Source organism: Henningerozyma blattae, chromosome 9, assembly GCF_000315915.1.
Source record: "Henningerozyma blattae CBS 6284 chromosome 9, complete genome".
Taxonomy (NCBI): domain Eukaryota; kingdom Fungi; phylum Ascomycota; class Saccharomycetes; order Saccharomycetales; family Saccharomycetaceae; genus Henningerozyma; species Henningerozyma blattae.
Genome location: NC_020193.1, coordinates 820651 through 844362, shown reverse-complemented (window position 1 = coordinate 844362; position 23712 = coordinate 820651). Strand labels below are relative to the sequence as shown.

The following is a 23712-nucleotide window of genomic DNA, read 5'->3' as shown; positions in this document are numbered from 1 at the left end:
TGCCATTAAGGAAAAGATAGCATGGAAGCATTGCCATTGATTTTTTCAAATCTTAAATCTTCCGTCGGATTGTGGAACAAGTCTATTCTCGACATTCATAATTTGAAGAATTTCACAGGTTGAAGAATTCTGACTCATTGATAAGAAGAATGTAATGACTAACAGTTGACAATACGATCTGCAATCTGAGTATACCCGTGGTGCGGATAGCTAACTGTGTGTAAAAATGCCCGCTATTAATTGTTATTATCTGACCAATAGAATGGAGAAAAATTGATCTACATGGTATCATCATCATTTGTAAAAATGTTTAAAATCTAATATTTATCCGTGGGTGTATGTTTGTTTGTTTTTCATACCATTTTTACCTCTTTTCAAATATCTCGCCTCATATTTATATAACAGCTATCAGCGGCTAAATTTTAATGATATAAAGCCGAGGTTTCATCAATATAATAGAAGTAAATTAAATAAATAATGGTAATATAATATAAAGTATAATAAATTTCAAAAAACATACAATTTAGCTGTGGTCCATAATTTACAATAAATTTTTTGATATTTTAGCTACTACATGACGCCTATTTTATTCCGCCAATGGACAGTAGCTGCACATGATTATTCAGAGGATTTGCATTCAGAATTAAAGAAGAGGGGTTTTGTTCTTAACGAATCAATTCCATTATCAAAAAAATCTCAACGGGACCTTAAATATATATCAACGAGAAATGCAAATATTTGCATTAAAAAAAACACTGAACGAAATATCAGAACAATTATTGAACCTTTTATCTTAAACATTATCAAAAGAAGTAATATGTTACACTTGAGTGGAGGAAATGGTTTAATATTCAAAGTAGTAAATTGCCCGGATGTTGATTTAAACTTTACACATACTTGTTTAAAGGATCGATTAACGCTGGATACTCAGGTTGCCGAAAGTTTACGGTCCTGTAGATCAAAGATGGAATCTAACATTAAAATAAATAAAATCAATCCCCTTAAAGCCAATGCTACTGCGAAGAGATTTCTTATCGATACATGCTCATTACCTTACCTAAATAAGCACCATGGTTACCTTATTAAATTTCAACTAATGCCTAGTGAAATTGAGAATAAATTTGAAACATTTTTAAATGAAAGTTTACCAAAAACCTTGAAGTTTAATTTACATATTGAATCACAAAATAGGAGCTATTTTAAAAGTTTTAGAAATCTTCAAAATTTTTCCATTGATCGTGTAAATCTGTCTAGCAACTTATTTAAAACAAAACCCTGTATTAAGTTTGAGTCTTGGGATGTTTCTTGCCCTCAAATTAACCTAGAGAATTACTTTTGGAATCAATATTCGAAACTATTTGATATAAAATTCAATGAACTAGAATTGTATAAAAAACCTTACGAACGAATTCGTTCTTCTCATAGGTTCAAGAAATTTGAAAAAAAAACTTTAAAATTCAAACAAAAATATTGGAAACTCCATAAATGCACCTTAAAAGAGTTAAATTGGAAACCATTTGAGAGAATCGAATCTCTCTTTATCGATTATCTTGAAACTAATGATACGATTGATTTCTCAATAGCAACTATTAATTTCCATGCACCAACTATTGTATTCGCAAAACAACATTTCTCACAGTTGGAATTAATCGACTTGGATACTAAAACATTTAAAAAATTTAATACAGGTGTAAATTTTTCAACTAATAAGGATCATACAAATACTGCCAACGAGAATATAGAAACATGCAAACTAATGCCATTACAAGGAACATTGAAAGCTGATACCTTTATTGATAACATAAATAATACCAATGAGATAAATATAACACTGAATGATTATTACCATGATACGAGTTTACTTGAATGCACTTCAGAGAGTAAGAAGAGACGCATGAACGAATCTTCCTTACTTATGGATGAAGATTTTAAATCTATTCTTTCCCTTAAAAAACAAAAGTATGATTTAAACAATATTTCACAGGATATCAATGACTCGAAACTTAGCGAATTTAATATTTTAGAAATCTTAGGAAACCCAATACACGACTCCGCTAGACAGCGTGAAACAGTTACTAAAAATATAGTTAAGAAATTGCAGACCAATAAAATTTGCTATACCAATTTAAATCCTTTATCCCAATTATTACCAATAACCCATGATACTAATATTATCTTGACAAATGCAAATCGTTTAAAATTTAACCATGAAGTAATATCTCAAATTCAAAATAAAACGAGCATTAAAGTGATTGAAGAATTCTTTATCGATTCCATTACCTGTGACTTTATCTTGAATTATTCAACATGCATATATATAATTGAAATAGAAAAATTTTTCCAAATGTGTGGAGAGGATGAGTTGTATTATGAATTACATATTAAGCGGTTGCTTGGAGAGTTCAAAAAAATCATATTATTAATAAAATACACCCAAGATACAGAAGATTTTGATAACGATATATTTTGGAAAGTGCGCTTATATCTAAATTTTCCCTTATTAGATATTTATTTTGTTCTACATGATGATAGATCATGCGCCAGCCATTGGATTATTCATCTTTCAAGAGTCTATTCTGCAAATGAAAAGTTAACCGATGCTTCTAGTTTGTTTATAGCTATTTTAAAAAATTTAGGTTTCAACTCTTTGCTTATTAAAAAACTGTCTAAAGAATATCAACTGTATGATTTTTTTGGAAATATCAAGACTGTCAATTCTTAACTTCAAACCAGAAACAAAGAGTTTCAATTCTTTTGAATAACGAATGGGCCTAATAGGCAGAACAATATTACATAATTCATCGTATCCATTACTTCATTTCATAGATGTATGTAATTTTTAATTGTTAGAATATATATTTATATATAAAGAATTTGAATATGAAAAGTATATGTAAGATGTAAATATGGAAAAAAAGAGGGCTATATAAGTGAGCAAGAATGTTAGTTTGATAAGTCAACTTGTTTAATGTAGCACCTAAATTACACCACCACCATTAATAGTATCGATTTCATTTTGATCGATAGGTTTATATCTCAACCAAGATGGTAATTTTGTAACAGAATCGACTTCGTTAGATTCCAGTGGACGATTCTTGAAGACATACTTACCTGCCGAACTTTGTTTTGAATTTTGTGTCGTAGACTGATATTTAAAAACCTGGAAAGGTCTTAATTTTGTTAAAAATTCTCCTGCAGGGATACATTCTGATGAACCCGGTAAGATACCATTAGCTGCCATGGGGTGAGGTACTAAGGTGTCTGGATGTGGTGGGAATGTTGGGTGAGCCCCCAAAAACTTAATCATGGGAGAATAGGCTTTTGCTAGCTTAATAGAAGTTGAAGTGGTCATGGTGGTTGATTCAGAAACTTGAGTAGATTTTATGGGTCTTGATGCTGATGATTTCTTTATAGGAGAAGATTCTTGAAGTCTTCCTAAAGTTTTGATAAGATTTTTTATTAAGGACAGTTTGAAAATTATAAAGAATTGTTTAGCCTTTAATTTCTTAGGGTATCTGTTATTTAAAAGGTAAATCTAAAATTCCAGAAGGCCTAAGTTCAACTAATTTGTGTATACTAAATTGACACATCTTTGTTTTACATCAAAATTGGATAATCAAAGTAATTAAAATACGAACGCTTAATTATTCACAATAAAGGGTTCATCGACTTCGGGGGTTCACCGAGAAACAATTATGGTAGCGCCATTCGGCACTAACGGGCAATAAATAAGAACCAAATAAATAGATTATCTTACACAAGTGTTAGGAAACACAGAGACTAATGTATTAAAAAAGTAATTAATTACTCTAGTTTAGGATTTTTAATGGTATATGATATTTTTTCAATGTAAGGTAATTTGCTATATATTGCTTTACTTAGTCATACCAGAGTGAAGGATCCTAAAGTGAAATATAAATAAATATTAATATAAAGAAAAACATACTGCAAATTAAGAGAAGTCTATGTCTTCGTAATGATAGTAATAGTGATATATGGTAAGGTAAATGAATTAAGAAATATATCAATAAAATGAGGAGCTTTAATCATCATCTTCTTCAACAATTTCTCCATCTTCATCGTCATCTGCTGCAACACCATGAGCACCAGTTGCAACAGCCAATTCAGCACCTTGTAAAGTATCTACCAAAGCTGTTAAACTGTTACCGTGAATTAGATCTACAGGCTTTTGGTTTTGCTTATTTCTGATTCTTGGATCAGCACCAACAGCAATCAAATTTTTAGCAATGAAAGTACCTTCTTCAGGTTCATCTTGAGCTAATCTAACAGCACAATGTAATGGAGTATCACCATCGGTAATATTTTGTGGATCTACTTCAATGTCACCTTCTTGATCTAATAGTTTATCCAAGACATCCCAAGAGCCGTGCTTGGCACATAAATGTAAAGCAGTGTTACCAAAGGCATCTTTGGATTCATTTAATAAATGAGCGATCTTGGTTGGATCATTGTTTAAACCGGTAACAATGTTATTCAATAGATCGATATTATTTCTTCTAGCGGCTTCTAATAATTGCTCGCTGTAACTGGCACCTTGAGTTGTAGACATTTCAAATTGATCTGGTATACGTTATAGTATGTATGATTTCGTTTTATTAATTGTTTAATGAAACTAAAAACGTTTTCAATTCTTAGATGTAATAGCCAGTAGTAACAAAACAGGTGATGAAATGCTATTTTTCAACCTGCTCTCTCTTTTTTTTTCCAGGCAAAAAAAATGATTGTTAGTTTTTTTAATTAGCAATTCTCGGTTAGGTGGCTTGTTTACGGTAATTTTCCAAGGTGCCCCCTATATTAAGAATAAGTTGCCCTAGTTCGTCAAAAAAACAACGGATATATACAAGAAACTAAGATTGTAAATCATCAAAGAGATGAGTAAGAGCGTACAAATACCTATAATATGACAGATTGCTACAAGAAAAACATATATAAAACCTCTTGTGAATTCTTTTTTTGTAAATCATATTCTTTTTCTTTACTAATATGAATTTGAAATATCGTATTAATTTGTACTAGCTATCCTAGCTATTAGTTCGCCTAAATTCAAAGTTAAGAAGAAGTTCAAAAACTAGTATATATATTATAGAGCATGGCTCATTAAAGTGAATTCAAGAAACATGTTTAACGTGCTTAACTTCTGATATTCATCACGTGAAGCGTCTGAAATATAGACCTTTAAATAAATTTTTTTATTTTTCTCTTTTTTCCCCAGTATAGCTTCGTCCGTAAATTTTTGAAAAATTTTATAGTTGATGGATATATGAAGATCTTCAATATATCAGGAAATAGAAATATACTGTTTAGTATATATAGTGTAATATACAACATTCAGGTGAAAACTTTTAAGCAACAAGCATTCTAGTTGTGACTTTTTATAGACCAGCTTTCATCTCTTTGTGACTCCCCTCTCTGAGTACAATGTCAGAATTAGAATCAATCTCGAAATTATTGAGTGACTCTATCAATGCAGCTACAGCAAAGTCTGCAGAGCGTGAGTTAAAAGCGATTGAAACTCAGAATGGGTTTGGGTTGACTCTTCTACACATTATTGCATCTCACAATTTACCGATTTCTACAAGGTTAGCAGGAGCACTATTTTTTAAAAATTTTATTAAAAGAAAATGGATCGATGAGAATGGTAATCATCTTTTACCATCAGAAAATATTGAGTTAATTAAAAAGGAAATTGTACCATTAATGATTACCTTACCCGATAACCTACAAGTTCAAATTGGTGAGGCTATTTCAGTTATTGCTGATTCGGATTTTCCAAACAACTGGCCAACGTTATTAAATGATCTAGCTTCTAAATTATCACCTGACGATATGATACAAAATAAGGGTGTTCTAACTGTTGCTCATTCTATTTTCAAAAGATGGAGACCATTATTCAGATCAGACGAATTATTTTTAGAGATTAAATTAGTATTAAATGTATTCTGTGAACCTTTTCTAAATTTATTGAAAACAGTAGATGAACAAATAATGAAAAATGGCGACAATAAAGCATCGTTAGATATTTTATTTGATGTCTTATTACTTTTAACAAAGCTATATTACGATTTTAATTGCCAAGATATTCCAGAATTTTTTGAAGATCATATCCAAGAAGGAATGGGAATCCTACATAAATATTTAGCATATGAAAATCCATTATTAGTAGATCAAGAGGAAGACGACGAAGTTACCATAATTATTAAAGTTAAAGCTTCCATTCAGCAAGTAGTTCAATTATATACAACAAGATATGAAGATGTTTTTGGCTCAATGATTAATGAATTTATTCAAGTGACTTGGAATTTATTAACTACCACTTCTGCTCAACCAAAAAATGATATTTTAATTTCAAAATCCTTATCATTCTTGACAGCAATTGCACGTATACCAAAATATTTTGAATTCTTTAATAATGACTCTACCATGAATGATATTATTTTGAAAATCATCTTACCAAACGTCATGTTACGTGAGAATGATATTGAATTATTTGAGGATGATCCAATTGAATATATTCGTAGAGATCTAGAAGGTTCTGATGTTGATACCAGAAGAAGGGCTTGTGTGGATTTCTTGAAAGAATTGAAAACTAAAAATGGAGATCTAGTCACTAATGTCCTTTTATCTCATATTGAAAAGTTTTTCCAAGAATATAACAGCAGTCCTCAAAACAACTGGAAATATAAGGATTTATCTGTGTTTTTATTTTCAGCACTTGCCATTGATGGAAACGTAACATCAGTAGGCGTTTCTTCGACTAACAAACTATTGAATGTAGTTGATTTCTTTACCACACATGTTGCTCCAGATTTAACTGGACAAGTTTCTCATGTAATTTTAAAGGTTGATGCTATTAAATATATTTATGTGTTTAGAAATCAACTGAATAAAGCTCAGCTAATTGAAATCATGCCAATTCTCGCAAAATTCTTAGAATCTGATGAATATGTTTTACATACATATGCTGCTGTTAGTATTGAACGAATTCTTTCTATTAGAGAAAGTATTTCTTCCTCCACCCTGATTTTTACTAAACTAGATATATCAAATAGTGCACCCGTATTATTGACAAACTTGTTTAAGCTAATTTTAAGACATGGTGCATCTCCAGAAAAACTTGCAGAAAATGAATTTTTAATGAGAGCTATTTTTAGAGTTCTTCAAACTGCAGAAGATTCTGTCCAATCTATGTTCTCAGAGCTCCTAAATCATTTGCTAAGCATCGTTTCCATTATCTCTAAAAATCCTTCGAATCCAAGATTTTCACACTATACTTTTGAATCTATTGGCGTAATGTTAACATACATTCCAATATCTAACAACCCATCATTTATGGATTCAATTATGCCAATCTTCCTACACATTCTTTCTGAAGATATTCAAGAATTTATACCTTACGTTTTCCAAATTGTTTCTTATTCGATTGAGAGAAGTAATACAGTTCCCGCTAGCGTTCAACAACTTGCTCAGCCAATTCTTTCACCCACTGTTTGGGAATTAAAGGGTAATATTCCAGCTGTTACTAGGCTCATAAAAGCTTTGATCAAGGTGAATTATCAAGTTTATCCTGATTTGACACCCGTACTCGGTGTTTTTCAAAGATTAATCGCTTCCAAATCTTATGATGTTCATGGCTTTGAATTCTTGGAAACTATATTGCTATTCGTTCCATTAGACGTTTTGAAACCATTCCTAAAACAAATAGCTGTGCTGTTACTTCAGCGTTTACAAAGCTCCAGAACTGACAAATACCTAAAAAAATTAACTGTACTTGTTGGAATGCTATCGATAAAATTAGGAAGCGACTTTGTCATACATTTTATAGATGATGTTCAGGATGGTATATTTTCACAAATATGGTCTAATTTTATCATTACTACTTTGCCAACATTAGGTAATTTATTAGATCGTAAATTAGCCCTACTTGGTATTGTAAACTTCATTACAAACTCTCAATTATTCACCTCGAAATACTCAAATTTAATCCCAATCACATTAGAAAAGCTGGTAGAAACAACAGTATCTCAAAGCATTGCCAATCTAAAGAGCGAATATATTGATCTTGAAAGCATGGAAGAAGCTTCCACATTTGGTTCGACATACAGTAAACTTGGAAGTATCAGTGAGAAGCCATTTGATCCAGTTCCAGAGATAGATTTGACAAATGGAGTAAGAAAATATATCTCAGATAGCCTTAAAAAATATAATGCAGCATCAGGAAATACATTCTTCTCTAATGTAGCTTCTCAGCTTCCAAGCGATGTCCAACTAAAATTAAACGAAATTATTTCGGGTAATTGAATTTGTATTTTATACTGAAAAAAAAAAGACAGGAATGAATCTCTCTCTTTTTAATTATCATAATCTAGTTTTTGAGATTCATTTATAGATATACATAGCGTTACAATTAAAGGCAAAGATGAATATTATTTTATGTATATTATATAGTTTCCTAATTGTATAATTTTAGTTTGGTAAGTAAAAACTACTCGAAGACGATATATACAGGGATAATATTGACAAACATTACATAGCTTTACTTGAATATTGATTAACAGACTTCAACGGTTTATTATGGTTCATAGCCAGTCTATATAGTTCAAAAATAGCAACCGGTGTAATTCCTTGTAGACGTCTAGCTTGACCAATTGTTTCTGGTCTGACCCTATTTAAGATAATTTTACACTCAGAAGATAACGATTGGATTGCATTGTAGTCTAAGTTAATTGGTAAAATCATATTTTCATCGACTTGGAATGCTTTAATATATTTATTTTGTTTGTCCATATACCGTGAATATTTCCCTTGAACTTCGATTTTCATACGAATGCTATCTGAAATATCGTTAATATTCAAATTTAGCTCTGGTGTAGCATCAATAATAGTTTGGAGGTTGACATCATTATATGAAAACATATCCCAAGCTGATAATGGCATAGAGGTATCTCCAATATTTTTCGCTAGTCTATTTCTCCAATTTCGTCCACTATCTTTAAAGAGCTGTAATTTGTCATAAATTTCGGTGTACATGCTTTTGATATTGTTATATTTATTCCATCTTCCTGGCCCAATCACGCCAAGATTAAATGCCATTTCTGTTAGTCTAAAATCTGCATTATCCGCTCTAACACTTATTCTAAACTCTGATCTTGAGGTAAACATTCTATAGGGTTCTTCTATACCTTTTGTTATTAAATCATCAATAAGGACACCAACATATGAATTTGAGCGTTGAATATCTAAAGGTGGTCGCTTTAATATCTTTAACCCAGCATTTAACCCAGCAACACATCCTTGGGCACATGCTTCTTCATATCCAGTAGTACCATTTATTTGCCCTGCAAAGTATAGTCCATTAACGAACTTGGTTTCTAAAGTTGTTTTTAGTTGTCTAGGATCTACATAGTCGTATTCTACCCCATAAGCAGGTTGTGTCATATTTACATCTTCTAAGCCTGGAACCATTCTTAGCATTTCAATCTGAACATCTTCTGGCATTGAATTTGATATACCGTTTGGATATATTGTGTCTGTATCCAATCCTTCTGGTTCTAGCCAAATCCTATGGCCCGTTTTGTCAGGAAATCGTAGAATCTTAGCTTCAACTGAAGGGCAATACCGCGGTCCTTTGATGGTTTCTTTGATATGAATTGATTTATGTAAATTCTTTCGCAGGTATTCATGAAGATGAGGAGTAGTCTTTGTCCCATAGCATAGCACTTGCTCTTTAATTGCTACAGATTCATTAATAAGAGACATAGGAATCGGAGGCGAGTCACCGTATTGTTTCTCTAAGCTAGAAAAATCTATAGTTTTACCATCAAGCCTTGCAGGTGTACCTGTTTTTAATCTACCTAATCTGAAGCCTAACTTATCCAATGTCTTGGAAATACCATATGTTGGGGACTCATTAATTCTACCTGCTGGGAAACGTTTAGTCCCAATATGAATTTCTCCACCTAAAAAGGTCCCGGTCGATAATACAACTGCATCAGCTTTAATAATATGATCTCCTTCAAGTATAACACCCACAATTGAAAAAGGTGTATCACTAGATTCGTTTGATTGTAGTATCAGATCCTTGACAGATCCTCTAAATAATTCCAAATTAGGGTAGTCTTTTAGGGCATTCTGCATTTCCCTTAAATAAAGTTTACGGTCAATCTGAGCTCTGGGACCCCACACCGCAGCACCCTTACTTCTATTTAACATTTTGAACTGAATACCCGCAAGATCAGTTACTTTCGCAGCCATACCGTCTAAAGCATCTACTTCTCTCAGCAATGTACCTTTTCCTACACCACCCATTGACGGGTTACAAGAGCATGTTCCAATCTTTTCAAGGTCTGGCGTCACTAATACAGTATTAATACCGCTTCTGGCAGCTCCTGTAGCTGCTTCACATCCTGCATGACCACCCCCAATTACTACAACACCAGAATTTGGTAAGTTGTCTAAAGTAGCACTTAGAGCTGTATCCAAAACAATATTTCTGCTATTACTATATATTATGGGCCATTTTGTCGGAATAGAAGTTTGAGAGATTGTGCATTTCTTGATTATTTTCAACATTAAAAATATCTTGATGAATCTTTTTTGTTTGATTTTATTCTACTAGTGTCTAAATAAGAATTGTTATGGACTTCAAAAATTTAATCTTTATCGGACATCGGTGTTTCCATTTTTTAAGCGCCTATTCGAAGCTTGAATGTTGCAAGTTAGAACACTTTCAAATAATAAGGTATCAATAATAAACAGATATCTCAAATTAGGATTTAGAAAAAAACATAATATTCAACTAAATATTCAGTATTATATTTTAATTTACAAGTTATTTTCTCACACCAAAAACTAGAATATTTCGTTTAATTTAGCTGTTATCTGAATCGGCTCTTGCATGTCACAGGATAAATTGATGGCAGAAAACTAAAAATTAAATAAAAAATGATTAGAAATTTTACCTTATTAGAAACTTCTTTGATTTAGTTTTATTTGTCCAATCAATAAATACATATGAAAAATAGGGGTTGACGAGTTTGACAGGTTGCACATTATTTTGATCATGTGACATATTTTATTTTGAATTTTTTGCAGAGAATTGTCGAAGAAAAGAAACTAAAGCGTAAACAGAAATATTCTCTAGTCATCTCAGCATAGAATTCTTCCATTCAGCAATGTAAAGAAAACTTCAAAATTTATTATTAGGAAAAAAAATTAGTTTCTCTTTTAAAAAATGCCTGTATTATTTTGTAAAAATATCCTTTATAATTTACCTCGTAGCTCTATAAGCAAGATTACATCAAGCAACTTAGTAGTAAAGAGGAATATTTCAAATATGTCATCAGAAGTTCCACAAGAATTTGTTAAAGTCTTTTCCAAGATCGACTCATTGAAACCAACCTTCATTGATCGTTTGGCTCATGCTGTTGAAATTCCAGCAGTCTCTAGTGACGAATCCCTAAGACCAATGGTCTTTAAGAAGGCTGAATTTTTGGTGGATGAATTGACCAAATTAGGATTCACTGATATTCAAAAGAAGGACTTAGGTATTCAACCACCCCCAGTAGAAAATCCAAAATTACAATTACCTCCGGTTGTTTTATCTCGTTATGGTTCTGACCCAAAAAAGAAGACAGTTTTGGTCTACGGTCATTACGACGTTCAACCTGCCAACTTAAGTGATGGTTGGGATAGTGAGCCATTTACTTTAACTGTTGATGAAAAGAAAGGTTTATTAAAGGCTAGAGGTTCTACTGATGATACTGGTCCATTATTAGGTTGGTTAAATGTGGTTCAAGCTTATAAAGAATCTGGTGTAGAATTTCCAGTTAACCTAGTCACATGTTTTGAAGGTATGGAAGAATCTGGATCTTTAGGTTTAGATGCTATGATCGCAAGAGAATCTGATTCCTACTTCAAAGGCGTTGATGCAGTCTGTATCTCCGACAATTATTGGTTAGGCACTAAGAAACCTGTTTTAACCTACGGTTTAAGAGGTTGCAACTATTATCAGGTAACAATTAATGGTCCAAAGGCCGACTTACATTCTGGTGTTTTTGGTGGTGTGATTGCTGAACCAATGGTTGATTTGATGCAAATTTTAAGCACTTTAGTTGATTCAAAAGGTAAGATCTTAATTAAAGGTATTGATGAAATGGTTGCCCCTGTTACTGATAAAGAAAAAGGTTTATATGAAAAAATTGACTTTAGTGTCGATGAATTAAATGCTGCTGCTGGTTCTAAAACATCTCTATATCAAAAGAAAGAAGATATTTTGATGCACAGATGGAGATATCCATCTTTATCTATTCATGGTGTTGAAGGTGCATTCTACTCTCAAGGTGCCAAGACTGTCATTCCAGCTAAAGTCTCTGGTAAATTTTCCATTAGAACTGTCCCAGATATGGACTCTGAAAAGTTAACTAAGTTAGTTGTTGGCCATTGTAACGCTGCATTCGAAAAATTAGATTCTCCAAATACCTGTCACGCTGAATTAATTCATGATGGTAACTACTGGGTTTCTAATCCCTTTAATGCTCAATTTACCGCAGCTGCTAAAGCTACCAAGGTAGTCTACGGTGTTGAACCAGATATGACTAGAGAAGGTGGTTCTATTCCAATCACTTTAACTTTTGAAGAACAATTAAAGACTAGTGTGATGCTATTACCAATGGGTAGAGGTGATGATGGTGCTCATTCTATTAACGAAAAATTAGATATTAGCAACTACATGAATGGTATGAAGATTATGGCTGCTTATTTGAAATATTACGCTGACTCTCCAGAAAACTAAATTTTATAATCAATTAAAAAAATTTTCTTTTCATATTTTATATAACTTAGACCTTTAATATACCTCGTTTTGTAGTTCATAACAACTTTTAAAATGTATCTAACGATTTTTAGATATGATTCGAATTTACAAGCTTTTTTGATAGTCCTCAAAAAAAATGAATTGCAATCGCGAGCGTTAAAAATGGAGTATTTTATATAGGATTTCAATTATGCATAAATTATAAAAAATCATTATTAGAGATTAACCCTTTGATTAATAATTTATCACCTAATGGATCAGGTAGAAAAATTCTAATTGTTATTAACAAAAATAGTATAACTAAAAAGGATATTCTAGAAAAAATTCTTCAAAATGTAACTTCAATGCAATGCATGCCAGACATTGAAAATTTAAATATAATAAAAGATTTAGAATGGAATACAAAATATTATCGGGCTAAGTTTGACCTTTATATTGATGAGATTACCGATTTTGATGAATGGATTGCAGAATTCCAAAATGAAGAGTATGAAATGCTTCGATTAATCTTAGCCGGTGTCATTTACATTGATAGTGATTATATCCAACACTCTCAACTAGAGAAATTCAATAGAACTATTTGTCAAAAAAACTCCTTTCTCGTGTGGTATATTCATAATAAAAAGCTAGGTAATACATTACTACAGAAGGAATTGGATGGCATTAATGAAGAACTTATAAGTGGTACATCTGTGTGTGAGTTAATTAGACATAGCGAAGAGAAAGACTTGAGAAATGAATATGGTGATATGGTAGGGTTGGGTAGATTACATGAGATAATTGATACATATCCTTGGAGAAACGCTTATCTTAAAAATAAATCATCAAGAAATTCGAAAGTTGGAACAGCCAACGATGAGGCTGAATTACATTCTAAGAAGGATACTTCTGCAGATGAATTTCAAAATATACTTGCACAGCTCATGCAAGCAAAAAACCATTTTAGCATCTTAACTGATCAAGATGAAAATACGGCAGATTTATTTGCTCAAGAAACTGCTGATAAATTGGCTGCCCTTCTATTAGATGAAGGTGAAAAATAATACTAACATAAGTGATAAAGTAGTATGCGTGGACTATTTTTTGATAGAGATATGATATATTAGAACAGTATTAGTATATACAAATATAGAAATTTGTTAAGAGAAGATTCTAATATATCCATATTATATTAAATAGTTTTTATAAAATGTTATTGAAATTGGCAAGAAGGTTATTAGGACAGCTTTATTAACAATATCTAATAATGGGGTAGTATGAAAATTATAATTTTGTACATTTAATAATAATAAGTAAAACTCGCTTAAGTATAATAATGGAAGCATACAGTACGCATTGAATTTCCACATTCCTGTTTTCCTTTTTGTACCAGGCTCAGTCTTAAAAAGACGGGTCCAATGAGAATAAATTTGAGATATTGATAGTCCAATAATAAAACTAGAATAACTTGCATTTTTTAATATTAAAGAGTGTTCATAATCGTCATAAAAATGAAGACATACAACAATATAGATTAAATTTGCATTCTTAACAAAGGATTTAGAAATTATACCATTGATGAGTCCATGAAACCACAAACGCCAAAATAAATCAACAGTACCAGAACCAACTAGTAAATAACATAAAAACTCATGTATCCCACCCGGCAAAAACTTGGATCCAACTAATGGTAGCAAAATTAGCCAGCGAACTAATAGTGCAAGATATAGGAAAATAGTCATAATATGGGAATATTGGTATAAACGAGATATCAATCTCTTTGGGAAAAGTGCCATTTTAAATACAGCTGAATTTATAGTAAGATCCTTGAATGGGATCAAGTTAGACTCGAATAATCACTGCATTCTCTCTCAGCATAACTTTTATAATTCTTTTCAAGTATGATACATTTTTGGTTCTCTACCAAGGCGCGTTAATCTTCCGGGCCTCTTTCCAGAACCATGCCAGCAATATTAACGAAATTCGATTTATGATATTTTATTAACTACTCAAAGAAAAAAATACATTAAAGTTTTGAATTGGTCGTATTATTAACAATGCTGAAAATTTAGAGAACAATTCATTGGGGTGAGTTATAAATAATGATATCAGTCAATCATGTTGGGATTAGAACGGGGTTAACGCTCCTTTTTATCATATCATTAGTATTTGCTTTTACTACTGAAGAAATTGAAATATTCAGGCTACAGAAAGAAGTAGCAAAAAAATATGGGAAGGATATGGACTTTTATAAGTTTTTGAAACTATCTAAGATGAAAGATTCTACCTCTAAGGAAATTTCCAAAAACTTGCGTAAGTTATCCAAAAAGTATCATCCAGATAAGAACAAGAAATATAGAAAACTTTATGAACGTCTAAATTTAGCCACACAAATTCTGGCAGATGATACTCGTAGAAAGACATATGACTATTATTTGAAGAATGGGTTTCCAGATTACGATTTTTCTAAAGGTGGGTTTTTCTTTCGTAGAGTCCAGCCAAAGACATACGTTTTGTTTATGTTTATATATTTAGCTGCAAGTGTAATCCATTATGGTATTATGGTTATTCAAGCGAAGGGTAATACAAGAAGAATTAATGAATTTATTGAAAGTTGTAAGGAACAAGATGATACAAGTGGGTTAGGTGAAAAATATTTGTTATACAAAACTTCTGCAGATGATCCTGGCAAGCAGGTACAAATTCGTTTTGGTGATGTCTTTATTATCGAAGCTGATGGCTCTCGCGCCTTAGTTACCCCAGATAGTATCCCAGCTCCTCAAGTTAAAGATTGTATGTTTTTTACCTTCCCATACTGGATGTGGTATATTACTATTGGTAGATTTTTTGATACTGCAAAATATGGCAAGAAATTGGGTAAGGCTTCGAAATCAGATGAAGCAAAAGTTAAATCAAATAAGAAAGGTAAGAAGAAAACTACATAAACTCTAGTATATGTATTACTTAAATTTTTCATCATTATCTTTAATGTATTTTAAAAAACGTTAAATTAATTGTTAAGAATATATAAAAAGAATTTATGTCTTATTTAATTATCAGGTTGATTATGCTCTGTAGAATGTATAACTAATAGTGTCATTTAAGGTGTTGGACAGATATTTATGATAATATTTGATTTTTGATTTTTCAATTCTTCACAGTTTTATTAAACAGAAGGGAAAGTATTATTATTCTGGTGGAGGACCCAAAATGATAACCCCGTTTTGTTCATTTCTTAAACTGATTTCATCTTCTGATGCATGAACAAGCATATTTCTTAGTCTGTTATGTAAATCTGAAGTTGTAGAAAGACCTAATTGTTCCTCTATATCCTCCACACTTATCGAATTACTATTTTTATAAGAACTATGCCTCGAAATTACTAATTCTTCTGTAGCTCTAGACGAGGGTATTAATTGGAAATTCGATTGCGAGTCAGCTTGTCCATCACATTCTAAAGGTTCTTGGTTATCACTGTTTATATTGTCATTCATATCGATTTCCTTTAATTGCAAAGATTGAGTTGGTGAAGATGGCAATTGAGGAATAATATTTCCATTTCCATCTTCAACATAAGTTCCACCCCCCAGAATACAAGAATACATCTTTCTTGTTTCATTTAAAACTTCATTGCAATAGTATAACCATTCTTTATCATTTAATACATCAAATATGTCATTAGAAAGTGTCTTTGTATCAATATTTTTAGAGAATTTAACAACTTCTTCAGCAATTAAAATTAAATGCCCCATATATCCAAGATTTATCGATTCTTTTTCAAAAAAATCGTAAGAATCTTGATAACCTTTAAGGATAATATTCTTAGTTATACTTAAATCAATGGGTATATTGGAATTAATATATTTATTAATTGACAAAATATGTTCATTATTATTAATATAACTATCCTCATTTCTATAATCTGATATAGTATGGATAAAAGATCTTGAGTTTTGTAGCGAAAATAATTGATATATTAAAAAGCAATTGTAAGTAGAGTCCAGCTTCCCATTAAAAATTTGTTGGATAATATCGAACACGACATTATGCCATAAATTATTCCATGGATATTCTAAGAAAAGTAATACGATTTTCGGTAAAAATTGGGAGTCAAATAGTTTTATCTTAAACATATCACCAATAGTTGGATTTTTTCTTAAAATAGTGTTTCTCTCATCAGTTAAATAACTATTGTTAGAATTATTATTGAAAGCATTAGATTCTTTGATTTCATATTCATCTTCTTCTAGTATACTTTTATTTGAGTAAGCATGATTGCTAGTTGTAAATCTGAAATTAGGATCAGAATCTAACTCATCATCGGAATTAGAAGCCGCCTCATCATCCATGGAGTTGAGTTTTGGGGTACGGCTTGTTTTAAAATTAATTATAAGTTCGGAATCTTCATTCTTATTGGAATCTATTTCAATATTATTAGGATTCAAAATATTATTTGTACTACCATTACTATTTAAATTTGAATCATATTTTTGTTTTTTAAAGTGTTTAATTGTAGATGAAGATGAATTTGATGAAAAATCAATTGTTGCATCTGCAGTGATAGTATTATTTGTATTAACATTCGTCAATAAGTCATTACTTATAGCATCATTTAGGAAAAATTTAAAATTTTTACGAATAGAATTTTTTTTGGCTGCAAACTTATGATAGTTTTTATAGTTCATTAATTTCATATTAGAACAATGTAACAATTCAGCGATTAATTCAATAATTTTAAATCTTTGAACATTCAATGGTTTGTATTGATTACCTAATTGATTTGTATTTGGTGTTTTCTCATTTAAATTTAACTCTAATTCAAATAGTAAATGGAAGAAATTATTTAAATTTAATGAAAATTCTTTTAACATGAAACCTAAATAAATTGGATCATTATTATTTGGTGGATTTAATTTTAAATTTAAATTTTTTTCAGATAAATAATTGAAATTATCATAATCTGAGTTGTTTTTTCTAATCAACTCAATAACGATTGATACTATTACTATTAAATGATAATTTTTTTTAGTTAAGATTAAATTAATTAATTTCTTAATTACTTTTGCTGAAACTAAATTTCTAATTAAATTATTCGGACCAATTAGCATATTATCCGGATCCATTTCTGAATTATTAACCATTGCCGAGTTGGATAATTGATTTGAATTTGGATTCATTGATGAAGAGGTAACTGAGTTATTATCCAGTAATAATAGGGTATTTGATGAAATTGTTATTAAATTCTTTAAGAAATCACCTATTGATATAATAATGTCGAAATCTTTAATTGAATCTAAATTATTCAATTTTATAATCAAGTTTTCAATTAAGTTTTGATTTAATAATAAATTTATCATTCCTGATTCATTATTAAATTTATCAGTAGAAATTAATTTTAAAAAAAAATCTATTATATTTTCATAATTAATATTTTCGATTAGATTCTTAGTAAAATTTGTGGAATTTAATCGGATAAAATTCAAATATTTAATGGAATTTTTATAAAATAAAATCTCATTGATCTTTAAGAAAAAATTTGATAAAATTTGATAATTTTTTGAATTAATTTTATAAATAATGGACCATAATTTATTTAAATAATTAAAATTATTCAAAATGGAATTTAATACAATCGAAACATCTTGTGATAAAATATTTGTTATAATATTGGCCATTTTAATATTCAAAATATTATTATCTGGAGGAATATTCGTCTTAGGATCTGTATTGTTGCTTGTATTAGTATTAGCATCATCAGCATTATTATTTGAAACTAGTGTTGTTGTATTAGTGGTGGCTGAAGAATGGTTATCAATTAAAAAAGGTGATGATGAGTTTGATGATGAGGAAGAAGAAGAAGAAATAATAGAGGAAGAGGATGACGATAATGCAGTTGATATGGATGCTAAAGCAGGTGGTATATTATTTGAATGTATTGTTGTTGTAGTAGTTGTTGTCTTTGAGAAAGTTGGAGTAAAACTTGGCTCTAGCTTTAAAGAAGTCGAAGTGGACCTATCGTTATTATGTTGTAATTTATTATATTTAGTTGTTGGTGAAGCGTTTTCTAACGGATCATCCAATGGGTCTATAACATTTTGAGTTTTAACAGTATTATCATCTAAAAACGTGGTGGGATTTCTAAATTTATTCTTATTCTCTTTAGTGTAGTCATCTTTATTATTATTCATAAGATAATCTTGTTGTTGTAAATCTATTTCAATATCATTATGTAAAGAAGACCTGGAGCCCAAATCATTATTTGCATTGAAATAATCATGAATGATGAGGTTATTTGTTGAATGTTGGACTGAAGATTGATTATTATTAACGTCTATTTGATTAATATTTGACAGAGCTAATAATAGTCTATCAATGATATAATTTAAATTTGAAATTGAAACAAATTCATTTTGAGATGAAAGAGGATTATTAGTGGTACTTGTCTTCTGGAAAAAATAGCCAAAGCAAATGAAATCTATGAGATTGTTATTATTCATAAGTAACTCTTCTATTAAATCAGGTTCCATCAGGATTGAATCTATGAAAGAACTATCCAGATCCTTTATCGAATAAGTAAAATTTCCCGACGCCGTATTGGTGGTGGTAGGATTATTACCATTTATAGGTCTGCCATTTGAAAATGTATCTGCTGTTGTAGTGGTTGTAGGCGCAACTGTATTTGTACTAGTAGTTGGTTCAGCTGGTCTTGGTGGCAAAGGTATTTGATTTATTGGAGATGAGGTGTTAAAATCTGAAGAAATGGAAGATAATGATGCCAATGATATCGAATTTGTACTTGTGCTGTTACTATTTCTAATTATTGGTAATAAATTATTTTTCTTCAAATAATTCAATATCAGGAAATATTGATCCAAAGTTTTATTAATATTTGAATTGTTTGTATTTGTAGAAAAGGGCCAGAACGACATTATAACGATGGATATAGTGATTTAGAAATGTACAAGAGAAGTGATATTAATGAAGAGTGAATGAGGGTTTTCTCGTGATGAATAAAGATATAGAAAAAAAGGATAACAAATAGATATTAAATGGTGAGCGTGGGGATAAACTAGAACAAACGGTAAAACTTGAAGCTTGGAACTTGGAACGTGAAATTTGGAACTTGAACTTGAAATAAAAATAAAATAAGAAAAGCACACAAGCAGGCAGTGTAAGATGAAATGAAACAACAATAAAAGAATGGAAGAAAAATCTCGAGAAATCACAAAATGGGGGGAGGGAAATAAATTAATCCGTGATAGGAAAAACTATAGACGTAGAGTATCTTAATAGAAGTTTTCTTACCGAATTGAATTGAATAGCTGTATAAAGTGCAAAGATGAGAAAAAAAATGTTGATCGGTAGTATAAAGTCAAATTAAACAGAAATCCTAAAAGTTTAATGTAGCATTCAAAAATAGTTTGATTTCTAAAGATGATGTTCTGTTTTTTTGCTTTTTTTTTTTGCTGTGATGATTAACTATATAGAACAAAAAATTGAATAAAATAAATTTTATTTTTTTATTCTAAATTAATTCCTTAATAATGAACCCTATGATAATGCTTTTTGCAATAATCTTAATTCAACTCTAAATGGTAAATCCCTATCGATGCCAAAAGGAAAGTCTATCTCTAGGCCTTGTTCTTAGCAAGTCCTCAAAGTATAATAATATTATTCATAGTTAGTATTCCAATCTCATCCATAGAATATCAGAATTCCCGTTTGGCGGCATTTGCCGGGCCAGACTGCCCTGATCCATATTTTTTTCTTTCCACATTATAGCCACGGCTGTAAGAAATAGGGAGAATCACGTGAAAAGATTCAGGGCTCACAACCAGACATAGCACGTGATTTTTATCACATGATTCTCAAAATGTCAAAATCACATGCACTCGGCCGAGTAAGCCGGACACCCTGTCCATCGGAACTACCATAACCCCTTTTCTTCCGGACAGTCCCGTGGAATTCAAGGTGGCAAACCCGCGGGTGTCATGATTTTCCTCCTTTGGACTAGCGTGTGTACCCGCGTAGCTGCCTTTTTCCAAGGGCGTCCCCACTACCAAAAAACACAGTTTTCCACAAAGGACATAAACACTTTCTCCTCCAAGACACTTTTCTCCGAACCTTTCTGTGTCATTTCTCGATTGGGCAACCTATTCTCTTTTTGATCCTTTAATTTTTTTTTTTGTCAATTGAAATTTCAATCTGGTCTATATTATAAAAATGTTTCAATCCCTCTAAATAAATAAATATTTACTGGACACATTTTCTCTGTCTTTCATAATATTTATATATATACGTATATCTATATATATATATATATATGTTTTATATTAGAAACATTTGTACCATTAAAAAGCGTATTACTATATTTACTTCAGTTATTTTTTTTGTTTAATCCTTTTTTCCTCGAGTAATTTATTATTTGTATTCCCTTTTGTTACATTTGTAATTACAATAATAATAATAATAATAATAATATAATACGTTTCATTATCGATACTTCTCGTAACATAGATTGAATCTCGAAAAGTGAAGATTGAAACATAACAAGTGAAACTCAAAGCACAATCTATAATGGCCTGTATTAAGAAATTGCTCATTTCATTGATCGCCGTAATTGTATCATTACATTACTATTGTAAGACTTATTATTGTTCCGATAATTTCTTACAAGTTTGTCAATACACTTCTCCATACAATTGGAATGAACATTTGCAAAAAAACAATCAATTCTATTCCACAAACGTCTCTCCTTTGTTAGTTAAAACTGGTGAGAATTATAATAAATTTGCCAAGCCTCATGTTGACAAATTCTCCTTAATATTTGAAGAAAAAGTTTTAGCCCCTGTTTCTGTCAAGGTTGTTGAATTACAACAAAAACCTTGTGTGGAAAAGGCCATTGTGAAATTAAATAGCTATTATAACATTTATTTGAAGCCACATGTGGAAAAGATCTCTGAAAATGAACAAGTTAATCCAATTGTTTTGAAAGCACAAACTCTTTGGACAAACTCAGAACCTTTAAGATCTTCAGCTTGTTTGAAATTGACTCTATTAAAGGATATTTTAGTCGAAAAATTTTATATCTATCAAAACATTATTCAATCTAAATTAAATCCACCAAAATTAGATGATAAAAAGCAACAAGCCAAGAAAATTGAAACTCCAATTTCTAATGTTGTTTCTTCTGAAAAACCTCCTGCTCAATCAATGGCTCCTCCAAAGCATAGATCTGCCACTGAGGCTCCAACCACCACCACTTTTACTTCTACAATCTTGACAACAATGACTACACATATCGAATCAACAATTGCTTCTGATGTGGAAGAACAAAAGGAAGAGCAAGCTGAAATTGTTCAAGAACAAGAAGAAACTGTCCCAGAAGAATTATCCATTGAAGATCAATTAAAAGTTTGGGCAAAGACTTTGGATTCTAAATACAAATCCATCATTTCTTTCTACAAGACCGATTTAACTCAATCCATTAATGAGGATATCGAAAATTCTAAACCAACTTTCACTGAAATTTTCGAAAATATGTTACAAGCCACTGAAACTAAAATTAAAGCTTTGGCCACCTCTTTAAAGAATTTCGAAGAATCCACTCAAGATGAAACCATTGAATCCGATATTACAAGACAATCTGTACGTGACTCTATTGAAGATATTAATGAAACTATCAAATCCAACATCAATATCTTACATGCTAAGATGAATGATTTCAAATTGGATATTGATAAAAAGATCGATGAAGTTAGATTCGAACATGTTAAATCTTTCAAAGAATGGGCCAAAAATATCTTTAGTGAATGGTCCAGTAACTTATCAATTAAAGATTTGGAAAGTTCAACTGATGAAACCGATGTTAAAAATTGGAAAAGATTTTTAACTTTGAAGAAAAGAATTAACAAATCCATCAAGAACTTTAAGAATCTAAAGGATTCTGAACAATATGAAGAACCTCAAGAAATCGGAGAATTCTTGGGTCATATCGAATCAAGTATTAATACTTTTGAAAAACAAGCTGGTGAACATTTATACATCTTAAGATCAAGAGCAAATATCGTTTTCCAAGCCCTTGAAGCTAAGGAAGCCAAAGAAGTAGAAGAAGAAACAGTTGCTTCCAAAGATGCTGCTAAGGCTCAAGATGAAACTGAAGAACCAGTAAAGGAAGAAGTTCAAGAAGAAGTTCAAGAAGAAGTTCAAGAAGAAGTTCAAGAAGAAGTTCAAGAAGAAGTTCAAGAAGAAGTTCAAGAAGAAGTTCAAGAGGAAGTTCAAGAGGAAGTTGAAAACCTCCAAGAAGAAGCTCAAGAAGCTCAAGAAAATATCATTCAAGAAGAACCAGAACAAGTCAATGTTCAAGCTTGATTGACTGTATTGTAAGAAACATGGTGTATACTACCAATACCGGAGTAATGTCAAATGCATGCTACAAAAAAATCACTTCTATTAATGCTTTTTTGTTCTTTTTCCATTTTTATCACCTTTTTTCTCTATGTACCGCTACTCTATCACCAACCTATTTAAAATAATACTATTTAATATTATACTTTAATATCTTTTAAATTTTACTATAATTAACATTAACAACCTACGATCTATCTATTCACAGAAATTCTATTAACATCATCCTATTTTAATACTTGAATCTTCGTTTGATGCTTTTTTTGCATATATGCTATTGTCTATTAGTTTATTGTCTTAGCCCATATGAAAAGTATTAATAGTAACTACTTGAAAGCTATTTTCGGTACATATCCTCTATTCAAAATATTCCCTAATTGGGGTTCTTGGTTGAGTAAAATTTTCATCCCAGAATGTGTCTTAAACCAAGGTTCGATTTTCTTTGCTGTTTCCTGTTAAGGGAAAGTATTAGAATCCTCTTGTTTCTATTGGTC

At 30.8% G+C, this 23712-nt stretch overlaps 11 protein-coding genes across 11 annotated transcripts; 6 read left to right on the top strand and 5 right to left on the bottom strand.

The window, feature by feature from the left end:
* Positions 1 to 574: 574 nt before the first annotated feature.
* On the top strand, positions 575 to 2722 carry ZIP2 (Zip2p; the record flags this gene model as incomplete). The annotated part of the gene is made up of 1 exon (XM_004182475.1): positions 575 to 2722. One exon carries the CDS (start codon positions 575 to 577, stop codon positions 2720 to 2722), a length of 2148 nt encoding a protein of 715 aa, XP_004182523.1.
* A 255-nt stretch (positions 2723 to 2977) lies between these two features.
* KGD4 (alpha-ketoglutarate dehydrogenase subunit KGD4) lies at positions 2978 to 3352 on the bottom strand (the record flags this gene model as incomplete). The annotated part of the gene is made up of 1 exon (XM_004182474.1): positions 2978 to 3352. The coding sequence occupies one exon, from the start codon at positions 3350 to 3352 to the stop codon at positions 2978 to 2980; it is 375 nt and encodes a 124-aa protein (XP_004182522.1).
* A 690-nt stretch (positions 3353 to 4042) lies between these two features.
* Positions 4043 to 4570, bottom strand: ANK1 (ankyrin repeat-containing protein ANK1; the record flags this gene model as incomplete). The annotated part of the gene is made up of 1 exon (XM_004182473.1): positions 4043 to 4570. One exon carries the CDS (start codon positions 4568 to 4570, stop codon positions 4043 to 4045), a length of 528 nt encoding a protein of 175 aa, XP_004182521.1.
* An 869-nt stretch (positions 4571 to 5439) lies between these two features.
* Positions 5440 to 8319, top strand: CSE1 (importin-alpha export receptor; the record flags this gene model as incomplete). The annotated part of the gene is made up of 1 exon (XM_004182472.1): positions 5440 to 8319. One exon carries the CDS (start codon positions 5440 to 5442, stop codon positions 8317 to 8319), a length of 2880 nt encoding a protein of 959 aa, XP_004182520.1.
* A 225-nt stretch (positions 8320 to 8544) lies between these two features.
* Positions 8545 to 10590, bottom strand: MTO1 (tRNA modification protein MTO1; the record flags this gene model as incomplete). Its single annotated transcript, XM_004182471.1, has 1 exon — positions 8545 to 10590. One exon carries the CDS (start codon positions 10588 to 10590, stop codon positions 8545 to 8547), a length of 2046 nt encoding a protein of 681 aa, XP_004182519.1.
* A 661-nt stretch (positions 10591 to 11251) lies between these two features.
* DUG1 (metallodipeptidase) lies at positions 11252 to 12811 on the top strand (the record flags this gene model as incomplete). Its single annotated transcript, XM_004182470.1, has 1 exon — positions 11252 to 12811. The coding sequence occupies one exon, from the start codon at positions 11252 to 11254 to the stop codon at positions 12809 to 12811; it is 1560 nt and encodes a 519-aa protein (XP_004182518.1).
* A 365-nt stretch (positions 12812 to 13176) lies between these two features.
* On the top strand, positions 13177 to 13875 carry IRC6 (Irc6p; the record flags this gene model as incomplete). Its single annotated transcript, XM_004182469.1, has 1 exon — positions 13177 to 13875. One exon carries the CDS (start codon positions 13177 to 13179, stop codon positions 13873 to 13875), a length of 699 nt encoding a protein of 232 aa, XP_004182517.1.
* Positions 13876 to 13998: 123 nt separating this feature from the next.
* On the bottom strand, positions 13999 to 14607 carry KEG1 (Keg1p; the record flags this gene model as incomplete). Its single annotated transcript, XM_004182468.1, has 1 exon — positions 13999 to 14607. The coding sequence occupies one exon, from the start codon at positions 14605 to 14607 to the stop codon at positions 13999 to 14001; it is 609 nt and encodes a 202-aa protein (XP_004182516.1).
* A 306-nt stretch (positions 14608 to 14913) lies between these two features.
* On the top strand, positions 14914 to 15756 carry ERJ5 (Erj5p; the record flags this gene model as incomplete). The annotated part of the gene is made up of 1 exon (XM_004182467.1): positions 14914 to 15756. One exon carries the CDS (start codon positions 14914 to 14916, stop codon positions 15754 to 15756), a length of 843 nt encoding a protein of 280 aa, XP_004182515.1.
* A 243-nt stretch (positions 15757 to 15999) lies between these two features.
* Positions 16000 to 19740, bottom strand: TBLA0I03420 (SAPS family protein; the record flags this gene model as incomplete). The annotated part of the gene is made up of 1 exon (XM_004182466.1): positions 16000 to 19740. The coding sequence occupies one exon, from the start codon at positions 19738 to 19740 to the stop codon at positions 16000 to 16002; it is 3741 nt and encodes a 1246-aa protein (XP_004182514.1).
* Positions 19741 to 21388: 1648 nt separating this feature from the next.
* TBLA0I03410 (uncharacterized protein) lies at positions 21389 to 23182 on the top strand (the record flags this gene model as incomplete). The annotated part of the gene is made up of 1 exon (XM_004182465.1): positions 21389 to 23182. One exon carries the CDS (start codon positions 21389 to 21391, stop codon positions 23180 to 23182), a length of 1794 nt encoding a protein of 597 aa, XP_004182513.1.
* Positions 23183 to 23712: the final 530 nt, after the last annotated feature.